Here is a 20013-nt window from a genome sequence, read left to right as displayed (position 1 = left end):
GGGTAGTTTTGGCTTAGGACAATAGCAAATATAAAGATGTTGGGTTATGATCATCACTTTGCTAGCACGCGCCACCTACTCAGACCATAGTTCAGTCATAGCTAAACTTAGCAAAGTGGCCACAAAGGGCAGCTCCGGATAAGCAGACGTGCCCATGGCAGTCTCTCTGGATTATAATTAGAATTCATTGCTTTCTCTTTCCACTGCCTCATCTGTTTATCTGCAAAATAACAGTTTGTCATCACAATAAAAAGAAGTTTTATAACTATTTACACTTCACTGAAAGACGAACAGAAACTGAGAACCGAGCCGTGATGGGAAGACAATGTTGAAAATACTACAAAAAAAAGAGATTAATGGTGTCTGCATCACTTCTGTGTACTGACAGGAAATTCTGCAAGTTCTAGAGATCTGCAGATTGTAGATCACCACCGCACTGACGTAGGATACATTGAAGCATCTCTCGGCTTATGATACAAGATTAGGGGTGGTATCCTGGGGGTGCTGGGCTGGTTGCCTTATGCCCTATTCTATTAAAAATGGTAATACACAGAAATAAGGAGGAAAAATGAGGTGAAAGCTTCCGGGCTGAGACTTTTGGCCTGGAAGGTTGGTGTCCTGGTCTCATCACGTCCCTGGATTTAATCCCTCTGATTAAGGTGTTTTCGTTACAGTACAGAGCGTTCTCTGTGTATACTTGTCTGTTCGCTTCCTGAGACACTCCCTGTGTAACTGTACCTAAAACGCAGCACCTTTTTTTTTATATATATTTATCTATTCATTATTGTGATTTAATAATTTTCACGCTAAACCATCGAAGACACATAAAAATCGGACCCAGAACGAGGCAATGGATCCTTGATAAGCGTCTGAGACTTTTTTTCCTCTGTAGTCATGAAACATTGTTGATGTCTCCTACACAACCAAACCTAGATATTATGTGTGCCGTCACGTGGTGCCTTTGTGTGGCACTGTAATACGGAGCAATATTTCTGTAATACTGTGAGAGAATGTGGCTCGAGACCTATGTATACATCTGTGTGAGATTGTTTATTGTGATGAACCTGCTTCAGGTCCATACCAGATCTTCAAGGCTAGCTTCCCACGATGAGTATTTGGGGAGTTTTTTATTATTCACATTTTCTGCATCATTTGTGCACCTATTAAATGGAGCCTATCATTGAAAAATAACGCTATTAATCTGAAGATATGGGGTTAATCTGCATGTTAATAGCGTTCCGATGCTGTTCAGCATCCGCATTGAGAGCCGGACTACTAGGAGAAAATTAATGTTATTACTCCCGGTAGGCTCCGGCTTTCAGTCATAGGGGCACCGCTCAGTACATATTGAGCAGGGGCTGTAACCACGCCCGGCACGGACTGACAGCCGGCTCTAATGCTAGCCCCGGGCAAATAACAATCCATATTAAAAGTTAAAAATATAGAAATCTGTAAATTTTCACACTGGCCATTAACTCCCTGTTATATCAGGAAACGACACTTGTACATTAGCCACAATGAGCAGACCCCCAACGCTATTTTTTTTACTTGAAGCATCTAATGAGCGTGTTCAAAGATCATTTTGCAGGGTCAGTGGTAATATCACCTATTGTGATTGATGGATCCTGTGTTATCAGCTGTGTATAGAAGTGTTACATGTTACTGTAATCCTGCCTCTGATGATATGGAGCCTTGATGAAAACTCTTCCTGCAAGGACAAGCAAGTGCAAATAAAAAAAAAAAGACCCAGTAGGCAGTGTGATAATTGTAAGATTACTTCCACTGACAGGTTGGTTTTAGTAATTGTTCACATTCTACATGAAGTAACGATTCTCTATAATAATAATAATCTTTATTTTTATATAGCTGCAACATATTCCGCAGCTCTTTACATTACATTATCAGCACTGTCCCCATCAGGGCTCACAATCTACATTCCCTATCACTATGTCTTTGATGTGTGGGAGGAAACCCAGACAAACACGGGGAGGACATACATACTACTTGCAGATGTTGTCTTTGGTGGGATCATTTTTTATAACTCCTTGTGTGCCTTTCCCCTGTTATTCCTCCTGAATATTTACGAACTGGCTGGTGACATCCCACTTGTCAAAGAAATGTCCATCAGCACTGACTGGACGGTGTCCCTGGTACTGTTGGCACTGACTGGATGGTGTCCCCAGCACTGTCGGCACTGACTGGACAGTGTCCCTGGTACTGTTGGCACTGACTGGACGGTGTCCCCAGCACTGTCGGCACTGACTGGACAGTGTCCCTGGTACGGTCATCACTGATTGGATAAGGTTACACTGTGCCAGGACAGAATCACACCTGGTAATACTCAGTTGTCAATTTATTTATAAGTTCATAAAGAAGGAATAACATGGGAACGGCACAACAGGGAGGTCTAAGAAGAGATTATCCAGAATTCTACCTGTCAGGAGAACGGACAGATCTACAAAATGCAGTCTATGGAGCACTTGGCTTGCTGTGTTAGATTTTATGGCTGTGACTTGGCAACTTTGGTTACAAAAATGTAGTCGCTGCATATTCCAGATATCTACATGACTTTTTTTTTGTTTGCAACAAGTACATTCAATTAAGTCCGCGCTGCTCACAGTCACTGGACCCATGCTGACAATGTCATCTTAATGATAACGTGCTGGCTGGATTCCAGGGTAAATGTCTCCTGCTTTACTCACTCAACCAGTATGTGAAAGTCGTTCCTCAGTAATTGTTTAATACTTCAGGAAAGCCGTCACTGCCTGTTGTTCATTCTCCAAACCCCAAGCAGTAGTGAAGTCCTTTTGATCCAAGTCCATTGTTCCAGTTTGTTAATTACATGGTTTCTCCTGTGTTTAGCAAATAAAAGTAGTTTCCCCATCCCACCCATTCCCCTGTCATTGATACCACTGCATTGTCCTGACAGGTTTGTCAGCCTGGAGCTGTAGGTAATGAAGGGGTTGAGGTGCATTTCCTTCGTTTGGTTGCTTGAACTGTCTCTGACTTCACTTTTATGTAGAATTCACATGCACTTGGTCTCCAATCTCCATCACTCTACAATGACAGCATTAAATCTCAATAGTACTAAGGCTGGCCACACATATTAGATGTCCATTGGCTGATTGTTTGTCTGACAGCCCTCTCAGTCGACTCTCCCATACACACGAGCCCTCGTTCGGCCGAGCGCACCTGTGTTTTCTATGCAAACGCCGCCGGCTGACTCATCGGTCGGAGACTTAACTCTGGGAGAACAGCAGTGCGGCAGTGTTTCAGAAATTTTGGCAAAAGTTGAATTGATCCGAATGAGATCTGCAGAACTATGTGCCTGCTGTGCAGAATTTTCTGTCACATGTAAATATACCCTTAAAATATATACACATTTTGATGGAAAGCAAAAATGTATCAGCAGTTCTCTTGACTGTATTTCTTCGGCTCTTTTAAGGTATTTGGAGATATTTGGATTATTTCTTAACAATTTAGTCTTTGATTTAACTTGAGTTTTGTTTTTCTTTTTTTTTTGTTCTTTTTTATTAGTAGTTATTTTGCTGGTTAATGTAAAATAATTTTCTATTATCTTTGACAGTCTTCAAGGTATCCCCCCACTGTTCATGTAAACAAGTACAGCAGGGGACCCAAGCAGCAACAGCGGGGGTGCATTGTCAACTTCTAGGGTAATTTTATTAATTAGTATGTTTCTATACCTTAAAAAAAATCCCTTTAGGGGAAAAGGAAGTGCTCTAGGGCCTGTCACTCAACCCAACCCGTACGTTCTCTAGTGTTAAGTCGTCTAGGAGATACTTGATCAAAGAGTGGGTGCATTTGTAGCTACTAAGTAGGCTTCTCGTCCTCCGATTGACTGGCTAAAGCTACAGCCACGAACTCCAGATTTGTGGTGGATATTATTTTTTTATTATTATTTTTTTTTTTTGAGCGGAGATTTGACCAGGCTTTCACTCAAAGGATTGCAGTTTACTGACACCACATTGAGGATTCCTAATCTAACCATGTCCATTTTAGTATTGTACACTGCGAGGACGTGTTGGATATACCTGCTAATAACTTCCAGCTTTTCTATGCTTCCACCAGTTCCTGCTCTGCTGTCACTAGCTAACGTGCTGAGTTATAGAGCTGGAGTTGCTCAGAGACCCTCTAAGTGCAGATCATGGATGAAGTAAACAGCGCTAATGCCACATGTGGGAATCATTTAATGACCTGACACGGTCGCACTGATTTTCTGCCTTTCCAGTCTTCATGGTTATTGGCTTTCCCTGACCTAACGATATCTTGAAGCAGACATGTTGCCTGAGAGATGACTAATGAGCGTTAATTAATCATTTTTTTTAATTATTGACGCCTTCTCTTGGAAAAAACTCATGTATCGTAAGATATATGTCAGGTGTGACACATTTACAGTTCTTTACATAACAGAAGTTTAAAGTAAAAATCCACTAAAATGATCTCCCAATAAGTCATATAGGAGGACCATCACTGGTTTACAGAATTAAAAGGCTCCGTGGAGACCTCATAACTTTTTGGCACAGCTCAGATATGTCACTCAGTAAAATAACTTGTACCTGTGCTTATAATGTGGGCTCATGTAGTACACCGTTTTTTTCACTTGTATGACAATATAAGCATTTTGTTTGGATTTTCTCTTTAAATTTATATTTTTTTGACTTGGCATTGACGGTCTGTACTAGGCTAGGCGGTCAATGTTTGGGAATGGTCTACAGTACCAGACAGAACCAACAAGTATTGGTCACTGTGTTATAAGCTATTGAAGGCCCATTGCCTCTTCATTCTGCTATTCAACAGGGGAGCTGGGACTAAGGGTGTATTCAGATGAGCTTATTATACATATATGTGCTGAACTGATGGACACAGACAGAAAAGGGCCCCTGTGCAAGAACAATATATGGACCCTTGCAACCAAGAGCTCCTAAAAATGCAAAATTGTACCCTCTTTGGAGGTATAAATGGGCCCCATTACCTCTTGGGCCCCTGTGTGGTTGCACAGGCTTCACCAATGGTATGTCCTCCCCTGGGTGTGCTGTCCATGTTGGTCATGGACAACATGAGAGCACGTGCACCCATTATAGCTACTGTGCAACTGCACATGGCCCATCTTCCACAAGGCCAATGGTCTGCATGCAAGCAAAAAATTTCAGCATGCACTATTCTGGTCTGATTTACGGACCAGACTAGAGCATACACATAGCAGGCAGCTCTTGCACTTATCCATTATGTGAACAAGCACACACTGCAGATCACATTCTAAATGTGTTGACTTTTTAGTACAATTGTCTAAACCCTGCCAAAGACCTACAATAATCTGACTTTGATGGCCTTTCGAGAAGAATTAGTGGATTCAGATCATACAAGCTGAATTCAGGTGTCCTCGAAACGTGGACTGTACTCTCATCACAAATCACTGCCCCCTGACCTGAGCTTGCTGCCTCACGAGAATAAAATATGGCCCTTACTTCAGGTCCTAAGATGCATCACTCAGGTCTGGTAATGCAATGTGAACAAAAATTTGTAAAAGAAAATTCCTGTCTTATTATTTTTAGAGGATCTGATTACACCTTTACTCAAAAGTTCATCTACCATCAGAACTGACTAGTTACCTACTACTGTGAAAATGTGTCAATAAATCAATCCTTACAGAGCAGCTACTCTGCAATGCATTATATATAACGTGGAGATCTCTGGATTTTGGCCTCATGCTGCAGTCACTCAGCGCAGAGTCTTTGTTTTTATTTCTATTAGTGGCTATAAATTTAATATCCTTTTTTTTTATTTAATTGCATAGAAAATTGGGTAAGACCCTGCATGGAATATTAGATTTTGTAGGCTAAAGGTGCATTAACACTGTATGATTATCGGGGAATGAGCGTTCCCGATAATCATTCAGTGTACACGGTTACCAGTCACCCATAACCTGTTGTGGTAGATCTGCTCACACAGAGGTAGACACAGGAACACTGTCTCTTTAAATCTTCCAGTGGGTTTATTAAAATTACTGCATAAACCAGTGCAATGTCAGCAAAACAAACACTGCCTTCCCGGTTTAACAGGAAAAGCAAAATATAACGTATGGCACAGTCCCTGTTGTTACGGGAATCCATCTGCTTCAGGAACAAGCAATCCAAGGTTTACCTTTCCTTCACATGACAATACAGCTCCATAGCTTGTGCCTCTAGACCCACCCCACACCAAATGCTCTAAAAGGCTGGGAATTTATCCTCTGGAATCCTCCTACACTGCAGCTATTCAATCAACTTAGCACTAAACATGGCCGATTAACCCCTCTCAGCACTTACTGTGCTGGAGCATTTTCCTAGGTTTATATTACTGAGGCTAACCACCTCAATGCTACATATCTCCCCTCTAGTACTTTGCCAGTGACTGTCACACTGTTTACACAGGACGACGTGCTGCCGAGAACAATGACAGGCACTGCTCGCATAGCGATCTATTACTGAGCAATCGGTACACATCTGAAGCGGGGATGGCCTATCTAAACAAATTATTAACTGACCACCAATCGGCAAACATTTAGCCGATTGGCAATTACTTATCACCAAAAGTTGGAGAGTAGAGTGTGTAAATGAGCCCTGTGGCTTTGGCGGGACACTGTCTCTCGGGTGTCTCTGTGAAACTTGGGATGTCCCAAAATGCTTTTAATGTAGACTTTTTCCATGATGCATCATCCAATGTGAGGCAATCAAAGCATATGGAGGATACAGTAGGATCCTATGGACCCCTATAGGGTGCCCATTATTCAGAGATTACACAAAGCTATAATAAGAAAATGTGCCTGAAGGTCTAATCAAAATCTTTTAGATCTTTTAGCAAGTTGGTAGGCACATCTCTAATGTAAACCCTGTAAAGTGCCATTATAGGACCTGTAATATTACAGAGCCGCTTTGCTGCCGTCAGTCCAGATACAAAGGCAAAAGATTAAGCGAGCATAAAATTATAATGCATACACATTAATTTAGTAACCTATAGTAAAAGAAAATGAAAGGAAAATGAGGTAGATGTTCCGCAATACATAGTCATAAATCCTTAAAGGGGATCTGTCAGCAGGATTTAAAAAACCCTCCCAAACACTTGTATGTGCATGTAGCCTTCTTAAAAACAAGTCCAGCAATACTATTACATGGCCAGTCTCTTCCTATGTTACTGTAGAATCAGTATTTGAATTATGTAAATGAGGCTGAAGAGCTATTTGTAGATCTGAAGCCTCTGTCACTCCAGCTCTATTGCCTGCTCAACACTGCTTCCTCCTGCTTGACTGATTGCTCCTTTGGCTGAAGTCACACAGCATAGAGGCTGTGAGTCAAGCAGGAGGAGGCAGAGCTGAGCGGGAAATAGAGCTGGAGTGACAGAGGCTTCAGATCTACAGCCTCATTTGAATCTCAATTGAAACTCTTATGTCTCAGTTTCTCAGGGAGGGGAATGCGACAGGCCATGGAAAGGTATTACTAGATTTGTTTTTGAAATAGCTGCATACTCATTTAAACAGTTTGGGGAGAGGAAATCCTACTGACAGATTCCCTTTTAAGAAGCGAGTGACAGACCATGCATCTTGGTTAACTATCTGCTTGGTGTAACCCATTTCACGGTCTCGATCAACCTCTTCTTCAAATGAAGGTCTTGTGTTATTTTAGAGTGTCTGCTTCTCCTGTATAACTTACCTGCATGGGAAGTCATGCATATTATTATTATCATCATCATTATTATCATCATTTTTTGAAAATGAAAATTGCTGATTGTTCAGCTTCTCAAGGGCACATTGAATGCCAGCTCTTCGCTGTTTGTATACAAATATATACTATCTTTGGGGATTTTTATTTTAAGCTTTCTGGAACCTGATCCCATTCAGGAGACTTGTATTAAAAAGAAAACAAGAATAGCTTTTAATCTTTTTTTTTTTTTTGAGCCCATATGGTTTACAAAGATTTATTTCATGACCAAGTCTGCTGGGTATATCTAATGTCTGCAAGCTGTTCTCGAAGTAACATATGAGATTTACAGGCTCTATCTGTCTTCGTTGCAAGTGGCACCATCGATTATTAAGTCTAGGGCATGCATATTGCGCACACAAAGACAAAGAATCCAAATGTTAATTTTCTCACAACTTTCTGTATAGACTGTAAATTGTGCTGTCCTTTATATTCTTATTGTAGTAACTAATTTAGAACCTATAGAATTAAATGTTAGTTTTTAAAAATATTTCTATTAGTAGTTACATATAAAGCATTGCAATATATCAAGCTGAAAAACATATAACAAAGACTTTTTCATATTGATTTTTATCTTTATTTTACCGTGCATTACTTGAGCTCCTCTCATCAATGATGCCCTAAGTGGCCTCCTAGGTGGCCTCCTTCTTTCCACCGGTCTTGATATGGTCTTCCAATTGAGTGATGACGCTCTTGAAGAGTTTCATTTTTTTTTTTTTTTTTAAGCAGAGATTCTCTCAAATCTTTTTCAAAAACTTTTTAAAATCGCTTGCAAAGGTCTTACAGTTCATTCTGTGGGAAATATACAGTACTTTGCTCTTCATATGAGGGTTTTTTTTTTTTTAGCTTTTATAGATCTTTCAAAAACATGTGTTGAAGTCAAAGTTCCCTGACTGCTGTTATCTTATCTCTGCTTAGTTGCTAGACTTGTGATTTCCCTTTGTTGCTTTAGTATAATAAATAATTTTTGGAATTTTTTTGCGCTTTTTACCTTTTATTTTTGCTTAAAAAACCCCAAGGGTTATCTAATGTTAGTGGAAGGTGTTTAAATCATAGGAGGCCTTTTCTTATACCCAAATAAGGTACATCCAAGTTTGTGGGATAGTGATCTCTCCCGAAAGGAGAGCAGTCACACACTGCTCCTGCCAGCGATTCAGCGGCTTTCACTGACATCAAGTCAATAGAGCAGCTCTTTTTCTTCTGCTCTGCTCTGTTGATGGGTCGTGACTGACATCATGCTGATTGGCAGCCAACACTCTGCTGCATAACTGCGGGAAACCAGCTGTCAATCAGCATGACATCGGCAGTCAGACCTCATCGACAGAGCAGCCTGAAAGAGGAAGAGCTGCTCTGTTGACATGGCAGGAGTGGCCGGTGACTGCTCTGAGCCGACGCCGGGTAGTACAGACAAAATATTGAGAATTATTACTTAATCGTTCCAGAAGATCAGCCATGTTGCCTTTCTTCTCACTTCCTCATGTTTAACTATAAGTCAACTGTCTGCAGAAGGAGCCTCCGCCATCTTCCATGTCTGCTGTGGGTCACAAAAAACATTCGACCCTCAACCAAACTCCTGGGAAAAATTGGATAGGCTATGGAAATTCTACTACTAAGAACCCCTTGGGATGATAGGGAGAGATGAGACTAGTCCGGCTCTGCCCCTGGTTCACATCTCCCATCGCTGCTGCAGGTGATTGACAAGTCTCTCACGATGCAATCAACGGAGAGGCTTTGGTAGGGGCTGGCCGGGAACCATAGTCAGAGATGAGACCAGTCCGGCTCCAGATGTTTAAACGCTCCTGCAGTCACGCAGCCAGAACCAGACTCTGATCTATGTCTACTGTTACTATAAGGTGGAAAATCCTATTAAAATATTCCCCTATAAAATAATGATAAATAAGGTACAACCATATGTCTTGGTAGCAGTACAGTAGAGTTTGACGTTACTGTGTCGTTTAGCTTCGTCCTACCACGCTCTCCACAGCTGCTAGCTGTCACACACAGATAATCATCATAAACAGTGTTTTTGATAACTTGATATAATTGTTTGGGTACAAATTGTCTTTCCCATTAATAAAAGCCACAGATGTGAAATGTTTCTCAACAATTAAATCCGTAATTACTGCATCATCACATTTTTGATAAGTCACTGCTCTTCATTGCCGCCGATGTGTATGAAAGCGTGAAGATTTGCATAGGCCATGAAATATTTATATTGTCGTCTGAAGTGGCAATTGAAAATATATCTTGGTCTTTGATGCCCATTTTAGATTTGCCACTTGTGTTGGGAAATGCGCTATTGTTTAAACATAAGGGAGGTACGTAGACCGCGCTTGGGAGAGAGCTGACCTGGCAGGGCACATGGACTGGGCCGCATTGTCTCCTGCGCAGTATGAAGCCAGCATGATTACTGGGCAAGCGGAGTAAAATGGCCCTGGTGCCCTTATTCCTAGTCTGAAGGTCACTAATCTGCCACCTGGTTGTTTTTTTATTTTTATCTTTTTCTGAACAGAATTGTTGTCTTAAAGTCCCTCAAATATGGCCACCTCAGATCTACATTTAATGTATTGATGCACAAAAATGTAATCACGACACTTATGGTGATAGATTGTAATGATTTTTCGTGGACTGTGTGGTCCATGGAAAATCATGGACACCTGTCCGATTTTGATTTGAGGATGAGATCAAAATCAGCACAGCAAGTCAGGCAATTCAATGAAGACAGGTTTTCCCAATACTAATTTTGTGGAGGGGGGAGAGGAGCTGGAGGCCGATGTAGACATTCTGCTGCAAGTTCTCCTAAAACAGTTACAGTTCTCTATAAAACTTTAGAAGCACCAACTGTTATCTCCAATCTCAGTAGTGGGAAAGTCTGTATTCACAGGAGACAGATTTTACCAACGAATTGTGCAAATTGCCTCTTCAGAGAGGGAGAGGACTAGAACTCTGTACCTGTTGGAAGCAGCAATCCTACAAATCACTCTCACACCCTTAACGAGCCTTGCAATATGATTTAAGATGAAGCCAAATCAGAATCTCAATTTGCAGACACGGTGGTTCGGGGTATTGCCCCTTGTCAGTGCAATGTATGAGATCTGATTTGGCTAGATGAGAGGCTCTGAAATGAGGTCTAAGGGGTAACGTTTCTCGTTGTGGAGAGTGGCATACCGACCCTGGCATGCCAATGTAAGGAGGCTTATTGGCCGTGCAATGCTCCTCTGGGAAATTAAAATTGTGAGACTGAATGATGAGTCCAGGAGGAGAAAGAAGCAGATTTATATAATAAGTTATATTACACAGTTTCTTATTTTCATGCCCACTATTGAGTCCTGAAATACAAATAAAACTGCTGCTATTTAAGACTTGTGCTAAAAGTTTTTTTTCCTAGAAACAATGTCACTTAAACCAATGAAATGCATTTAAGGTATTGCAGTTTAGCCCTGTTCACTTCCATTAGGATGAACTGTAATACCAGACACGACCAATGGGTAAGAGTGGCACTGTTTCTAATAAAAGAAAAACAAGGACCCTTGTTTCTAAACATTTCAATCAATTTTACGAATAATTTTCTTTTATACCATCAATTTTTCCAGTGTTTTGTGATTTGATATTTGTATATCATCATCTAAGTAATTAAATCTTTATAATGTGCATTATTTTTTTTTTCCTTGTTTTACACAGTTGTAGGACAAGCAACAGGAAGAGTTTAATTGGCAATAACCAATCTCCAGCGCTCCCAAGACCCCACTCTCCACTTTCTGCTCATACAGGTAAGTTACCATTTTCCCTATTTTCTCATGGTTTTTATGAGAATCAACTTTAAAAGCTTATTCCCAAGATAGTAAACTGTCCCTTACCCGACGGACAGGGGATAACTTACTGATTACTGAGGGTTTGTCTGCTGGAACCGCTGCGATCCAGAGATCTGGATTCTGCATCCTGGGGACTGGTTTTGTATGGGATAGAGGGGTGCACTCTATTCAATGTCTATGCATCTGCAGAACGCTGTGCTCTGCTTTCTCCAGCAGGCTCATAAACAAAGGGATACAAGAAAGCTTGTGGATACAGCTCACCCATGAAATATAAGTATGTTGTTCACTCTGGTTCCTGAGCAATCCACTCCGCTGTACACTGATGAGGCTTGTGAGGCATTAAGCAGCTTTGTTCGAAGCGATGAAAAAGGTTTTTCAATCCAGCAAAGTGAATTAAATTGTGGCTTCATTAAAATAGTAGCATGGGCATAGAAAATATCTGACGTATTTTGAGTCTGGCTGACAGCTGATATATGCCGCCCTATCCACGAGCAGCATGTGTCAGACGCTAGCTACATGGTCTCAGCCAGGTGTGTTTGACTCTGAAATGCGGCCAGTCTGACATTTGGGTCCTTGACGGCTTCTCCCCAACTGCTCCCCAGGAGTGACAGGTTTCTCTCTACAAGCACACACAGGGAGAGACCTGTCAGTCACTAGCAGTGGGCGGGGAGAAGCCACCGGGGACCGCCTGTCCACCTAGTCTCCTGCTCTGTCCCCGACAGCTTTTAAAGTATGTGTTATTCTGGAACACTGCAGCGTTTCAGAGTCAATCATGCCAGGCTGAGATCATACATCCAGTGCCTGATACATGTTGTCCATGGATCGGGCTCCCTGTAGCGGAGTAGAGGTCAGGCATATATGCCTCCACTCAGAAGGTGGCTCTGTAGACCCCGGCTTGCACAGCCTGGTCTTGGGATCGCCGTGTGTCCCAGCGGGCAGACCTCCAGCCATCAGTAAGTTATCCCCTACTGTATGGATGAGAAATAATTTACTATCTTAGGAACTACCCGTTCATTAAAAAAAAAATACAAAACCGCTTGTCAACCTAATGGGAAAAGTGAAGGAATAAAATGATAGTGATCACTATGACCTCCATATCATTGCTTAGGCCCAGAGTGAGATGCGTCTGACTCCACTTTTGGGTTGCTGCACCATTACTACATTCTTTTACTGTGTTGACTACATGGCGGATCTTTTTCTCTTCCATTCACGGTTCTCGCCCGCGGTTTATAAGTTGATTTAGACTAGTACAATCTGCCGCTCCCCATAGCTGAACACTAGAGTTCCCATTATAATCTTAATGATGTTTATCGTAGCTGGAGTTTCTGGCAAACTCTACCTTTTGGATAGGAAAGATGGAAAAAAAAAACTGATTTTCAATTCAGAGTTTATGATCCATAATCGGAGCACTTGGCATTTCAGGGGCCAGAATCAATTTAGTGGTAAACAAACCTCTCGCAATGTTGTGGCTTGGGTTGAGTTTTGACGGACGTGTAACTATTCTGATCTGGAACATATTTGTGAAAACTGGCAGCGAAGACTTGGGAAATAGTGACAAATTATCTGTGCCATCAGCTTTGTTGGCGGCTGAAAGTTTTCTATTACCACTTTAGAAAGATTTTTTTTTTCGTTGACCACGCAATTCATAACTTATGGCAGGGATGCAAGAAATAAGAATATCTCTTCAAGCTTCTGATTTATCATGACCATTGTGTAATTCTACAAGGAAAAAAAATGTTGCTTGGACCAAATGCTACATTTGTAATGCCCCTGTGCCAATTTTTCTTCTAACATACGGTATTTAGAAATTTGTAACAAATAGCGGGTAGATTGATGAACATGGCGCAGTGTTACATAGTGCAAATAAAGGCTGCTTAATATATGGGCAATCGAAGACCTGTGTCCCTGGCATCCAAGTTCCTACAAAGTGTAAGGCCGTGAGGGGAATTATATGCGAGGGACGGTATATATACCTCAGAATGCGCATAGAGGCATATTGAACCCACTGGAGTGTATTGCAATCACAGCATAGCTGTGGTTGCAGTGCAGAATAAAAATAAGTTTGCACTTGGTCAAGCTATTTGACCAAGGCCGATTTAGGAAAACCCGGCATGGGCTTTTATTCTTGGAGTGGACTACAGGATGGCAGTGGGGCGGTCCACTCCCTCCAGCTGGGTCTTACAAGTAGCTCATGTCCACAGATTCCATTTAAAAACCTGCAGCAAAGGTTTGGGTGTGCCAGTTTTGTGTCTGCAAGCTGCAGAGCAGGAGGCTCTGCAATACTGGCCTGTGTGACAGGAACAAAGAGCCCAGGAAGGCAAAACTCTTGACGCACCTCAGAGTGATACGGCAGTGCAGTCGCCCATGTCAACGGGTTTTGGAGATGGACTGTTTGACGCCCCGGCTGCGATCCGGAGGATACCGTTTATTTTCCAAAAACTCACAAAAAAAAAGCAAAGACATTTAAGTTGAACTTTACTGGGTCACTGCCTCATTACAGCACAGTATGAACACTGCCGCACTACAAATAGAACCCACCAAACTCTGATTGTAGCTTTAGACATAGGTGGAGAAGAAAACTGAAAATCCCCCAAATTCCCAAATGTATTTTTTTTTCAGTACATAGTGTGCTTTTCTAGTAAAATTATGTCATACAATGTGTGTCCTGCTGTATTATTTCCTATACTTGGTTGCCTAACGCTGGTACTTTCCTTTTATATCTTGTGCACTATGGGGGAAAAAAATCCATCACTGAAACTTTCTGACAAGGAGACGTAATAACAAGGCTCGTGGCCAATCAGACTCCTAATTACTTTCATCTTGCTCTAAACTATTCATCATGATGAGCGGCACAACCGGAGAATCTCCGTGAATCCGTCCTCGCATGGAGACGGCAGATAATTCTGTTATAGGATGTAGAGCTCTCTCTGTCTTATTACTGAGCTTTCCCTCTGACCATCTAAATAGAAAGAGTTATTTGCCCTCGAATTAAACCAAATTCCGATATCTAAATAATCCAGACTTGCATCTAATTACCGAGGTCCAGAGCTCATCCATATGAATAGGTCAGTCGCCCTCGCTGTATCTCATGACCTTTTGAGGCCGCATTTTATAATATTTAAATAAACCTTTTAGAAAACAGAACATTAATTTTCCTAAGATCAGTGCTTTCATTTTAACCCCCCTCATTCTTAGCAGGAATTAGAGGGGTAATCCAGGGAGATAACATTATTTTAATGGACATGTCTTCATAAACTATAACTCTAACATGCATAGTGCCGTTTCTCATCCTGGCAGTAACTGCTATTGAACGTGGCACTAAATCTGCTCCTCAGTGCACCCCCTTCCTCCTGGGACGTTACGTCACAGATCAGGGGGGCATGGCCTGTTCCTGGTTTCTAGTAACATCCAGCCCCCTGATAACATCTCCTTCTATTCAGGCTGAGATCAAAGTGTGTGTCCAGCCTCTGCCAACCTGCAGTCATTCTATCTGAGCTCTGCCTGCCCTCCATCTCCTCTCGATATATTTGGGACCCATGTATTCTAATTTCACAGCTTCTTTATTAAAGTAATAGCCTGTGTGGATTGGATGGGTTGTTACCGACATCTGGGGAGAATTTCATGTTAATAGCATCTTTAGAAATGTCACCAATTTTCTAATTATGTGTCCAATACTTACTTCACCCGCTGTAAATGTATGTATATATAGTATAATATTCTTAAAGGGAACCTGTCATATCTTATCTGCTATGTAAAGTGCCCCCATAGCGTTGTTAGTGATGCAATGTGCTTCACCAACACGCTTTTTTCATTTCCACTGCCTGCGCAGTGAGGCTGCGTATTTTCCAGCTTCACTGCGCATACGCTGTGACGAGCAGCTCTGGCTGCACACAGTGAAGCTGGGAACTTCACTGCGCCTGCGCCCGGGAGCAGCTCGTCATAGCGCATGTGCAGTGAAGCTGGGAAGTACGTAGCCTCACTGCGCAGGCAAGGGGAGAGCTGCTCATCATAGCGCATGTGCGGCTCCCAGCCCTGGAAGCTTTACTGCCAGGCCATGATACTGAGCATGCGCCCCACAACTTCAGCGCTCGCCGGGAGCAAAATTCAAATATGCGGGCGGCGCCAGCACTTATTGATGTGGCGCCACACTGAATGTGAGGATCACACCCCTATGACTGAACGAGCAGGTATGATTATAAGTACATAACATGTTATATCCTCATTATATTAGCACTAATTTAAATTAAAAAAGCGTGTTGGTGAAGCACATTGCATCACTAACAACGCTATGGGGGCAGTTTACATAGCAGATAAGACAGGACAGGTTCCCTTTAAATAGTCTTTATTTGGTGGAAAAAAAACACCTAAGACCTCTCTAGCCCAGTCGGCGTTTGAAGAATAATTAACATTTGTTGATCGAACATCGGTTGAAATGAATAATCTTTTGCTTTATTGATAAACAGGAAACAATCTTTATAGACAAAAATAGCCATTTTGACTGACTTTTATCAAATGTCTATGAGATCTTAATGCTATCTGCTACACAATGCAGTGCTTGTAGCTTAGGCTGTCATAATATTATATAACACTCCTTATTTCACTGATGCATAATGCATTTTTTGCCTGGCTATTAGCTCTACGCTGCTTCTTTATAGCACAACTTTCCTCACTCTGTGCCAAATGGTTATATGAATTTACTGCAGAGGAGATTCAGCTGTAATTTCTCATAAAATGCTTCTATGATTCCGTCCTTTGACCCTGTGTCTGTTTTCTGAATGATTTACTGCTATAAAGGAAATGGGAAAATCTTTCTACTATTTTCATACATGTTTTGTTGGGTCACCGGCCGTTGAAACTTTTTTTAAATTTTTTTTTTTATAACCTTCTGTTTTATTTTTTCCTTCCACATTAATCAAAATCCAATATGCAGGTATATTATGTACATTTCAAATAGCCACAACTGAGTAGTTTGTAAGCTTTATTTATCTGTAACCTTCTTTTTGTACATGTACGATCATGTAATTCTGAAAACATGTTGATTTGCAATTTGACATTAATCTTCTAAGGCCAATCCTTCAGCCATGGTTCCCTGGAGGTTTCCTTCACAGGGCTTTTTCCCTTCCTGAACGGTGGAGGATGATTCTTTGTGAGCCATTTGGAAGTGGACAGTAAGTTATAGTGGAGAAATTTTAATTAATAGAAGCTGTTAAACAATGGTGTTGAATTGGCTGAGCTTTGGCGGACAATCTGAAGGATATGATAATGGTAATGTTATCTAGTGGCGGCTTAGATCTCAACACAAAAATGAGGATCTTTGGAGCCCTTGACGTGGAATGATTTTCCTAGTGTGGCAAGTCAGGGCAACTTGGGAAACTCTCAGTATCCATGAATCTCATGAAGTTATTGCTTATCATTACACCTGACTCTTACTGAAATTGTCATAGTCATGCGATTCTAAATAAAACTCCAAAATAATGTGGTATGTATTTTATTTTACTAGATCATATAGGAGATATCAGCGAAAGACTGATTCAGCACTCCTCTGTACCAGCGCTTGATGCGCTTTCCTTTTGCTGATATCTTGTTATTTCTAAACTCCCTCCTGATGGACTGTTTGACTACTTCACTGAGATATTTATCTCCATACAATCTATATCTGCAGATACACTGATGAAGGTCCTTTTGGGCCGAAACGTTTGTTTCTCTGTACATACCATTAAATTGGTCAAGAAATTTCAAAATCTTTGAGTGTCAAGTTTTCTTCTATTTATTATACAGTTTGGGAACCTACTTGTGCACCAACTCTGCAGGAAGTGCAGTAATTTTCTACTTGATAGTTATAGTTTAGGTCATGTGCTAATGAAAGGGTCTTATGGTCTCACCCAGTGAGGTAAATTCGCTAAACTGATGGTCGTCTTTGTGGGAAGTGCAGACCGGAGGCTTTGGTGCAGTGGAATGTGTCTTGAGCAAAACGTGGATCAGGGAGGAACAGGATAGTAGGTTATATAGGAGGGCACACCAAAAAGTGGAGCAGGTAGCACAGATGAAGCAGATCCGGGTATGCGGATACAGTTGGGAGCAGTAATTGTACAGGAAACTGTTATATTAGGGAAGCAGTGAATCACAGGATGGGTTTGGCCAACAGTCTAATGTATACAGGACAGGCGCGCTGGCCAACTGATCGTCGGGGGAGATGACGATCAGGCATGTCTGATTTTGGACTGCCGATCGCATTGTTTCCTGGAGATAAGCTGCCATGTCAGTCAACGGTTTTCTCCTAGAGAAAACAGGAGTGATTGGCTCAACGAGCGCTCCTATGTATGGGACAATCGGTTGAGATAGCTGTTGGCAAAAAGAACGTATGAAGTGTCGTTTGGCTGACAGCTATCTAATGTTTATGGTCCGCTAAACCCATGGAGATCAGCTGATCCCTGATCCTTAAAGTAATTGTCAGTGGATCTTGACGTAAAAGCTGCTGTCTGGGAAGAACACAGTACCATGTCTAGACCATTTACCTCCTATGGGGATAAATGGTACCAAGGTCGTGTTGGATCTGTTCCTCCCTTCTCTATTATTACTCGTATGATATGCACATAAATGTAGGATGAGGAGAGGAGGCTAACAGCCAATCAAATGGTTATGTCTAGAACAAAGAATGAATAAAGTAAGCTCTCGTACCGCTCTAGAGCATCCTTCAACATGCTATGTCGACAGCGCTGACTGACTTCGGTCATCGTAAGCCGATGCTCATTTCCATCCTCGGCATGGGATATATATGTGCGGATGTAGCCAACTGGTATACGATACATGCGAGGGGCTGATTGTGATTTAATTTGAAGTGTGATTGGCCACCTCTAATTATTTAGCATTACCCCATCTCATCTGCCAGCAGTTCACAATATCAATTATAATTAATCCTTATATTCCCTTGGTGCTAATGTACATTCGGCTCATCGCAAACTCTTGCTTTTTTTTTCCAGAGTAGACAGCTATTAAAAGTGCATTAATAATGAAAGGAGTGAGATCAACATATGTCTTTTCAAAAAGATTTGCATTTCCTCCCTCTAAAGTGAAGATGTACTACTTTGCACATCTAATTACCAAACAATGAAACCGTTTAATTAATCTAGATATCCATTTCTTAACAATAACGGCTTCCCAAATGAGGCACCCCGTGTGTGGCTGCGGAGGGAAGTGCCAGCTTCACGCGCTGATTACCTATTCATTTCGCCACTTCTCCCCCAGGAAGGTTGAGTTAATTACCTACCCACTGCCTGCCCGCCACTTACTGTTTTTTAGCGGGTCACAAATATCAGACGTAATCTCTGCAGTATATCGACATTATCGCACAACTGAAAACATACAACAGCCAAGAAATCCCTGGAAACAGCAGGATTTAAGTAATAAGTGCGCCTTGCACATATGGCAGGGAATTCACTGGCACCAGTTTTCATTTAAATGTCTCTCAGGTATTAACTTGCAGATGGGTGGATGAATGCAGAGTGCAAAATGCTGAAAGATGAAGGTCACGTATCGGTCTTGTTTTTTTCCCTAATATCTCAACCTGTGTATCTTGTGCTTCAGCTCTTTGTGTGTGTGTATATGACGCGCCCCCTGGGACATATTCCTTTTTGAGGGGAATACCCGGCACCGGATCAGATGGGGGGTTGTAGTCTCCGAGCGGCTGTGACCCGGTCCCGTGCCCAGGGCGTCAAGCTAAGTGTTATGTGGCAGTTCTTACTGATGTTATAAGAGTTCTTTTGTGTCGACTACGCCACCCGTTGTGATGCGGTCACTGTGGCCGCCGCTGCTGCAGGGTCCGCTGAGGCTGATGGTGGATGTGCAGCTTGGTGGGATAACCCCCAACGGGAGGGGTATAGCCTCAGAGGGGACAGGCGCAGAGGATGGGGGTTGTGGTGGTGCGGTGCAGCCGGCAATGAAGACAGACTCGGGTTGTGCAGTTAAGGGAGTTTACTTACTGCGGATGTTTCGGTCACTCCAGCTGTTAGTGACCACCCGAGCCGTGCTGCGTCCACCAGGTCCTGGATCCGGCCAACCCCCAAACAAGTCCGGAGCGTGGCCCTGAGCTCTCCCTCTGTCCTTTCTTCAGCCGTCCCCACCAGTGATCCACCTAGGTCCAGCTCCCTCGGGCCTTCTGTTGGGCAACCCTTGGCCTTAGGTTCCCTGACCCTCCATGTGGTATGCCTTCAGGGTGGATATAGTGGGTGGCCGTGGCAGATGCTGCCCACAGCCTCCGGTCTCTGGCTAGGGATGTTTTTGCCCCCACCAGGTTGGGTTCCTGTACCCTTGTGCTGACTCCTCACCCGGCGCTCTAATTTGGGTTCTTGGGTCCCTTCAGTCTTCCCCCTCTGGGTCTTTCTCTTTCTTTCTCCTCTCTCTCTCTCCAGGGCTGCTGTTTCCTTCTCTCTCCTCTCCAACTGACTTGT

General features: G+C 42.3%; 1 protein-coding gene across 14 annotated transcripts in view; it reads left to right on the top strand.

The window, feature by feature from the left end:
- The window catches only part of MAST4 (microtubule associated serine/threonine kinase family member 4), a 548534-nt gene that overhangs the window by 399690 nt on the left and 128831 nt on the right, over window positions 1-20013 (top strand). For all 14 annotated transcript variants that reach the window (XM_073680217.1, XM_073680208.1, XM_073680206.1 and 11 more), the window contains one exon: window positions 11436-11524. In XM_073680217.1, the coding sequence (XP_073536318.1) occupies window positions 11436-11524 (89 nt within the window). The remainder of the gene's footprint in view (window positions 1-11435; window positions 11525-20013) is intronic.

The sequence above is a fragment of the Phyllobates terribilis genome, unplaced genomic scaffold (assembly GCF_046119375.1).
Source record: "Phyllobates terribilis strain yellow unplaced genomic scaffold, ASM4611937v1 Scaffold_1__5_contigs__length_1240528914, whole genome shotgun sequence".
Lineage (NCBI taxonomy): Eukaryota > Metazoa > Chordata > Amphibia > Anura > Dendrobatidae > Phyllobates > Phyllobates terribilis.
Note: the sequence above shows the minus strand (reverse complement) of the source record. Positions and strands in the feature narration are given on the sequence as shown.